The sequence below is a fragment of the Diceros bicornis genome, chromosome 40 (assembly GCF_020826845.1).
Source record: "Diceros bicornis minor isolate mBicDic1 chromosome 40, mDicBic1.mat.cur, whole genome shotgun sequence".
Lineage (NCBI taxonomy): Eukaryota > Metazoa > Chordata > Mammalia > Perissodactyla > Rhinocerotidae > Diceros > Diceros bicornis.
This window is the reverse complement of record NC_080779.1, coordinates 19,716,469-19,725,089: the sequence shown is the minus strand read 5'-3', so window position 1 is coordinate 19,725,089 and position 8,621 is coordinate 19,716,469. Positions and strand designations below refer to the sequence as shown.

The 8,621-nt window shown below is 45.4% G+C and overlaps 1 protein-coding gene across 1 annotated transcript; it reads right to left on the bottom strand.

Moving 5' to 3' along the window:
* Positions 1–2,265: 2,265 nt before the first annotated feature.
* Positions 2,266–7,968, bottom strand: IL36G (interleukin 36 gamma). Its single transcript, XM_058534668.1, is given in 5 exon segments — positions 2,266–2,843; positions 6,296–6,424; positions 6,426–6,436; positions 7,316–7,420; positions 7,909–7,968. Coding segments are annotated over 5 exon segments (528 nt in total). The 5' UTR covers positions 7,958–7,968; the 3' UTR covers positions 2,266–2,609.
* Positions 7,969–8,621: the final 653 nt, after the last annotated feature.

Here is an 8,621-nt window from a genome sequence, read left to right as displayed (position 1 = left end):
AGAGGGATGAGTTGCTCATTTCTGAGTTTCTCCCATGTATACATGTTATTAAACTTGGTATTATTTTCTCCTGCTAGCCTGTCTTGTTAATTATTTGGCCAGCCAGCAGAACCTTAAGGAAAAGGGCAGAGGGGGATTCTCCCTCTTCCCCCAACAAACCAAATCCTTCAGTCAATGTTCGCCTGGAGCTCCTGGTACTCAAATGCAAGAGCATTTGATATGGCAAATGTGTGAAAACCAGATGTGCACAGGCAATCATCTGGAAATGAGGGTGTTGCTAGTCACAGGGGCCCTCCGTGATTTCATACGCTGTGCCATATTGTAGTGTTTCTCAAATGTGATGAGTAAACCAGGAGTCCACAGAAATCTCTTCTCTGGGTTCCACAAGCCATGAGATTATTGTGTCTTCAATTTTTTTTTTTTGTGAGGAAGATCAGCCCTGAGCTAACATCCGATGCCAATCCTCCTCTTGTTTGCTGAGGAAGATTGGCCCTGGGCTCACATCCGTGCCCATCTTCCTCTACTTTACATGGGACGCAGCCACAGCACGGCTTGACAAGCAGTGCGTTGGTGGGCGCCCGGGATCCGAACCTGTGAACCCCAGGCCGCCACAGCAGAGCGCGCACTTAACCTCTGTGCCACTGGGCCGGCCCCTGTTTTCATTTTAATTACACTCAAAATATGTTATCAGAACCTCTTCTGGATCAACAGGATGGATGACCACTTCACCTTTGAACCCAGCTACATGACACCAGGACTCATATTTGAAGTTTTGTTTGAGCTCACCTCTATGCCAAGTGACAATCCAAGGAGTCACAGTGACTGTGTAAAGAAAGTTTTCAAAGCAGAGAAAGGAGATGGGGAAACTGAATCATCACATAGCCTGTGGTAGGATGGCCATGCTGTAGCACTCAGAACCATAATCATGTCACAGCAAATGTGTCATCAGATCCCGATTGTCAGGGGTAACAATTGACAACATATCTATGTAAATTGGCAGATGTAACAATCTGCCACCATTTATTAGCAGTGAGTACAGTAGTAAACACCCAGTGACTAATTCTTCTATTTGATATTCTAAAACTAATTAGCTTAGTGCCTATTTTAATGTTGATTTTTATAAAACTTCAATGCTAAAATTATATGTATACTTCTTTTTGGTGAGGAAGATTGGCCCTGGGCTAACATCTGTTGCCAATCTTCCTCTTTTTGCTTGAAGAAGATTGTCCCTGAGCTAACATCTGTGCCCATCTTCCTCTACTTTATATGTGGGACACCTACCACAGCATGGCTTGATGCGTGGTGCGTAGGTCTGCACCTGGGATCCGAATCTGCGAACCCCGGGCCGCCAAAGTGGAGCGCACGAACTTAACCACTATGTCACCAGGCCAGCCCCCTAAAAATATATTTAATTAAAGAAGAACACTTTAAAGAATCAAGAGGCATGCCATTAAATCAATGCTTACTGATTGCTTACTGGCATGCTTAATAGAGTATGTGGTCTGATTGTCCAAAAGCAGGGAAAAAAAAAACTTAAGTTACTAGTGCTATTTCGGAGACTGTATTTAAGCAAACAGAATATTCTGCATTCGTAGCATCAGAGTGGAAATAAGAAATCTATCACGTACAGAGCCAGACCTGAGCTACAGCTTTCTCCAGTTATACCGACAAATCAGTTATTAAATTTCATCAGAATACATCATGTGAAGCATGGCTGGGGGGAAAGCTAGGCTGTCTGTTCCCGAAAAAGGCAACTTCACTGCAGTTTTTAAAGAAAGTATATGGATTGTGAGTCTACCTAAAAGGAAAAGACTAGAGGAAGCAGGAGGAAAGCAAAGGTGGGAGACTGTAAAGAAAGCAGTCAGCTAGCAGTGCCTTTCACATGCTTAACCTCCCACCTACCCGATCACCACGGATCCCTGTCACTTCTCCCCCAGATTCACCCCAGTCCCGGGCTCACCCCCTGTGACGTCCCCATTCAACTCCTCCTGCTCATTTCAGGTTACTCTTTGTTTTCTATTTCATTTTATAATTGTTTTAGTCTTTTTACGGTATGAACACATGACGTTTCTATTTGGCTTTATGTTTACACGTTAGAATTAGGACAAAAATAATTTAACTTAATTTTTGTTAAAAATTATTTTTCTTTAAAAGGTCCTAACCCCTAAAAGGACGTATTACACACTTTGAGGTGTACTGGCAACCAATAAGGAATATGGAAAATGTAATCCATATAGGAAAGAAAAGAAAGCAAAAAAACACAACGATCATTTCCACGCTGGCCACGCGATCTTGGGTAAGACGCATGAGCTCTTCTTCATGTCCACCCCGGGAGAAGGCTCTATCGTCTTCGGGTCCCTACATGCTCATGCAAATGGCCTGTGGGCTGGAAAGCTTCAGCTTGAGAGGAGAGCCTTACATCACCCCTCCCTCCTGCTCTGAGCCCACATTCTATTCCTCGGTTCTCAGGAAGGCATCGCTTCTTCTCCATTCATAAACGAGAAGAGAAAAGAGCCCAGCTCACCTCTCAGCACTGATGTGAAATGACATGGTCATAATATAGTTGAAAACACACTGGGAACTAGAAAATGTAAGACAAAAACCTCTGACTAAGCTGCCACCTCCCAGCTGAGTTCAACACTGAAATCTATGTTGAAGGCAGTGTTGTACATTCTCCCCTGGTCGGAAGTGAGGAAGATGGGCTGGCCTCTCTTGGAGGAGGCGATAAACCAGCCGGGGAAGGCCACGGACTCAAAGGTGGAGGTAGCGCCAGTCTTGACATGGTAGAAGAGGCAGGGCTTCACGGGCTCAGCTTGGTTGTACAGATCTAGTATCTTCTGATCCTGTAGTGTGACAGAGAAGGCCCAGGAAGAGAAGCAGAGGCTGTGTAGTTCAAGGTTGCCTGTACACAACTACTAAGTGTTGCAAAGCTTGAGAAAGCCTTACCCATCTATCAGAGCAGGCCTAGATAAACACATTTCAAAGGAGCAGCAGAGTGAACACGCAAGAAACCTCACCTTTCCAGCCCCCAGCCTCAAACCTAGAGATGGCATAGGATAGACACAGGAGACAGGTTAATGAACAAGTGGCCACCCTTGAACAATAAATTGGAATTCTCCTTACAAAAGAGGCTGCGTGGTCCTCCCAGAAAAAGGAAGCGCATGCAAATTTGCGATAGTAAGCCAAGGACCTCCCTTACCAAAGCTGCCCAGCGAGAGCCACCACCCTGCAAGAAGCACTGCTCTGACAAAGCATGGGCAGCTGGGGGAGTGGGTCTCTGACTAACTGCCAACATGTGAGAAAGGTCAATGCCACGAAAAAGACACAAGAGGGTCTAACAAATCGAAGAATTTGCATCCAAAGGAACAAAGCAAATAGAGCAATCAGAATGTCTTCTTTATTTTATATAGAAGTATATTTTGCATATGTACATATGTGTATATGCATATATTGTATATTTAGGTAAAATAAACGTATCTAAGTAAAATCACACATGTGTAAGATCTCCAGAGAGACATAGGAATGGTCCATGACTCAGCCACATTCCACCCTGAGTGGGGGAGTTCTCCCATAGGATTCTTTTACTCAGTTAATGACTTCTAGTTAACTTCTCCAATTCTGTGGGTGGCCCAAACCCTAGGAGTCATCCTTGATGCTGCTTTCCTTGATCCCTCAGCATCAAACCCAGCAGCAAGGCCTGTGAACTCTATTTCCAAAATATTTCCTGAACAAGCCACTTCTCACACCCCCACACACTCCCAAACCCCCAATCTATCACCTGCTCCATGCCCTACCATCCATTCTCCACAAAGCAGGTGAGTGAACTTTAAACTGAAACCATTGAATAAATAAGGTTGTGTTACCTTCTGGCTTAAATGTCTTGTATGATTTTCTATTGTAATTACAATAAAATCCAAACACTTTAACAAAGCCTGCAGGGTCTACACCATTCAGCTCTTGCCTCCCTTGCTGCCCTTACCTCCTCTCACTCCTCTGCATGCTCACTCCGCTCTGGCCACATCTGCCTTTTTCCTTCCCCTCAAAGACACCAAGGTATTCTTGCCCCAGGGCCCTGACACTTACTCTCACTCCACCTGGATGCTCTGCCCAGCATCTGGCATCTTCCCGTGGCTGGCTCCTTCCCATTACTCAGCTCTCAGCTCAAATGCCAGCTCCTTGGGGAGAACCTCACTGAACAGCCTAGCCAAAGTAGGTCTAAAAACCCCTCCTCCCACCAATGACTATCTCATAACCAGGTTATTTTCTCCATTAATTCCAATCCATCTCTGAACTTAGCATATTTATCCACCAATCATATAATTATTGCCAGACTTGTTCATCACTGTATTCCTTAACAGGTACAAACTCAGTAGAGAGATGTTGACTGTTTAATAAATGAAAGGACACTTTCTCATTTCGAACTCCAATACCTCCCCTTCTAGCCTGACTTTCAGCTTCCTGCCTGGGAAGGACTGGGTGACGGGCCCCATCTGCACTCACCAACTTAAGGATGCTCCTCTAGCCATCCTCCCTGCTCTCCCATACTCCGTCAGTTTTGCTGTCTCTACTCAATCATTCCCATCAGCATATTTGCTGTCATTCCACTATCTTAAAGAATAACTATTTTGATTGCCCACCACCTCTCCCAATTCCCCTTTGCAGAAAATTCGTTGTAATAGTTGTCTATATTTGCTGTCTCTAATTTCTCTCCTCCAATTCCTCTCTTAAACTCACTCCATCCAGACTTTGGCCTCCAACACTGCACCAACACTGTTCTCACTAAGGTCCCCAATAACCTCTACATTGCTGAACGCCACAGTCAATTCTCAGTCCATCTGAGGACAAAATCACAACAGAAGGGCGGCTTAGCAGACAGGACATAGCTGAAGATGTAATTCTCAGCCCTCGTCTTCTTGATTACACTCCCCATTCACTCTGTCAGCAAATCCTGTTGCCTCAATTTTTAAAATTTCCAGAATCTGACTGGCTTCTCCCTATCTCCCTTCTTATCTGCTTGTCCATCAAATCACACCTAGATCACCCCAAAGCCTCCCACAGGACTTTCACCCTTGCGCCCCACAGTCTATTCTCAACTAGCAGCCAAAATTATCCTTTTTAAACCTATGTCTATTCAAGTCACTCTTCTGCTCAAAACGTTCTAATAATTTTCCATTTCACTCAGATTGAAAGGCAAAGTCCTTACAAAGGCCAGCCAGGCCCTTCATGATCTGCCTTTATCTCTGTGAACTCCTCCTTCCTCAATTCACTCCTGCCACACTGGTTTCTTTACAAGCGGAACTTGCTCTCACTGGACACCCTGCTGGCTAACTCCCTTGCCTGCATCTACTCTCTGCTAAAATCTTACCTTCCCAGTGATGCCTGCTGCGCTATTTATTGGGGCAGCCTGACTCCACCTGTCTCTGGCACTGCCAGTCTCTTTACCTTGCTCTAATTGTTCTTTTCCAGGGGACATAACACCCTTTAACATATCACAAAATTACCTATTATTATACTTATTGTTTACCATTGCTCTCCTCCCATTAGAATCCAAGCTCTATGCAGGCAGGGCTCTTGGCCATTCTGTGCACTGATGTATCTCAAATGCCCACAACAGTGCTGGAGGCCAGTAAGAATCCACATCTTTGCTGAACTGAACTGAATTGGACTGAGTTGAATTGAATTAAACTGAAGTTTATGAAACTGAAGTTTAAGGATAGTTTTTTTTATAACAGGCAGTTATAAAAACAAACAAACAAACAAAAAAGAACCAACTAGAGAGCTTGAGAATTGAACATGGTAAAGATTGAAATTTCAGAAAACACAATAGAAAGATGATTTTGCAGATGGGACAAGACTTAAAATGTAATCATGACCTGGGAGATTAAACCAAGAAATTCTCCCAGATGGCAACACGCAAAAGAAAAGTAAAGAAGAAACAATGAATGGATAGAAAGTATGGAAAACTAGATGAGATATTAAACTGAGATCAATGACTGACGTATAGGAATTCAAAAAGGAGAGATAACGCAGGATGAAAGAGAGAATATACTTGAAGAAACAATGGCTGAGAACATCTCAATATTCAAGAAAGACAAGAGTCCTCAACTAGTGAGGGGCAGGATAAATCAGGGAAAAGTCTATTACATGCACATAACTCAAAAGGAGTTAGGAATAAATATGCTTAAGAACAAGAGAATATTTCGTTTTTAATTTTACAATTATATTTTCTACCAAATGCACTTCTTGTAAAAGAAATTGGCTTTTTTTTTTTACATTATTTTTCTTAGTCACTTACCTTCAGTTGCAATGTGGGTTGCCCTTCAACGTCCTCACAAGACAGACACATTTCTGGATCTTGTATTCCCAAATAAATGGGAACCCCTTTGCCTTGCTCAAGAGACTCTGGATACTTACAAGGGGCCACCGGTGACAGTGACTATAAAGATAAGAGAGGAGATGGTGTCGGCGTCCTTTAACAGTCAGAAAAAGACCAGTATATTCTAGGTGGGTCTGGAAGAGACCTTAAGAGTGTAATCCCTGCTACCCTAGACCTACCAAATGGCCAATCACCATATTCATTCATTCATTCATTCATTCACACCATGTGCCAATCACTGCCCTAGGAAATGGAGCAAACATAAAGAGTTAAACAGACGGCAGACCCTGTCCGTAAGATTTTCACATCTCGGCTTAAACACCTGGAGGTGGGAAGCTCCAACCCCAAGCAGCCCCTCTGAGTCTCGGAGAGGTCTGTCCATTAGCAAGTTTTGCCTAATGTGATATGGAAATATGCCTTCCTGTAGTATCCACCCATTTAGTCCTTTCAGGACACGTTGAAGTCAGGCAGAACAAGCTACGCCTCTTCCACAGGACAGGCCTTCAGCTCACTGGACAGAACTCTCCTGCTCCCCAGGAGGCTGCTCCACCCTCTCTGTTTTCTTTACCCTGGTCCAAGACAATAATGCTAAGAAAAGTAGAAGGCAGCAGGAAAAGAGGGAGACCAAATATGAGATGGATTGACTCCATAAAGGAAGCCATAGGCGTGAGTCTACAGAAGCTGAGTAGGTGTGTTGAGGACAGGACATTGCGGACACCACTCATTCTTAGGGTCACCAGAAGTTGGAGCTGTCTTGACCGCAGGTAACAACAACACAGACATCTCTTCCCAGGCAGGTGTGAAATTCTCCTCCCTCCAGGCGGGCCCATTGTAAAGTCACACTTTAACAAAAGGCTGAGTGCCAGCATTCCAGCTGCACCAAGGCAAGGCAGCTGCCTCTGAGGAGCAGCAGCGCCCCCCTCAACCATGACCACTCACCTGGAACCACACTGTCACTCCGTGGAACCGTCACGAGGGTCAGACCCTGAAGGATCCACACCTGCTGACTCAAGTCGGAGACCTTCCCAGTCTGAGGTTTATTCACTGAGGTTTAAATGGAAAAGAATAATGAAGAAATATTACGATTAGGCTGCTTTACTAGATGCTAGGAGAAAGATCATCTAATCCAGGCCCTTCAGGACAGAAGGTCCAGGGTTTACACACCAAAACTGGCAGCACTCACGTAACCTATCAGTCTAGCCTTTTTTTCCAGTAAAGCTGTGGGCTCTAGTGAGGAGGGCAAGGGCTGTAACTGGTCTAAGAGGGTAAACCATCAGTCCCATACTACATGTGTGTCAAGGCCCAGCCATGCTTTTTGAAGCCTACTCTGTGTTTGGCCCAATGTTGGGTCTGGAGCTAGAGCGGTGACTAAGCACTGGTCCCCCCTCTGGAAGCTCACAGTCCAGTGGGAGATGGACAGCACTGGGTGGTAAAGGCTGTATGCAGGGAGGGGCAGAGAATGCTGAGGTGTTCAGTAGAGACAGGTCTGAGTGCATTTGTCCTGGGCCTCTAGGGCTCCATCCCAACGTCACCTGCTTCATGGGTTCTTTCAGGGATAGGGACTCCTCGAACGTCTGTCATAGTGGAGTTGTCTCAACACCTGTGGGGACAGCAATAAGAGATATGAGCCTCAGGAGACGTTTCCAAAACTTTCCCAGGACACTGGTTCCCAAGGTCCTCATTCTGGACAGGGAGCTGGGAAGCCTGGCCTGACACAAAGCTCTAGTCAGAAAAATCTGAGCCACCTCCTGAGAATAAACTTCAAGGCAGCCTGAGGGAGGGGAGATCAGGAAGAATTTCCTCCACATAGAGATCCAGCCGGTGACAGTATCTCGCTAGAAGTTCCAAGGCCAGCATGACTTTTGGCCTTAAATACCCCACACCGCCCTGATACCTGTGTCTCCTCCTCCCAGCAGCCCTCCCTCCTCTCAACGGCATCTGCTTCTGCCTAGGAGCAGGGGAGGGTCCCGTGCCAGGGCGGCTCTGTCAGGACCCTAGCAGCTCCCCAGTGAGAAGCAACTAGCCCCACACAGGACAAGACTCAGAGCCAGCCTGGCATGGCCACATCCCTTCACTGAGAGGGAGGCCTCCAGAGTCAGAAGACTTTCTAGCTATCGGCTAGCAAGGAAAGACCTTTATTGAAAGTCCAGTGGACTGAATCACAGCTCCAGCAGCTCCCAAGATGAGTGACAAGCTCTGACAGAACTTGGGTTATTTATCTGGTGAACATAGGGTGGTACCAGCT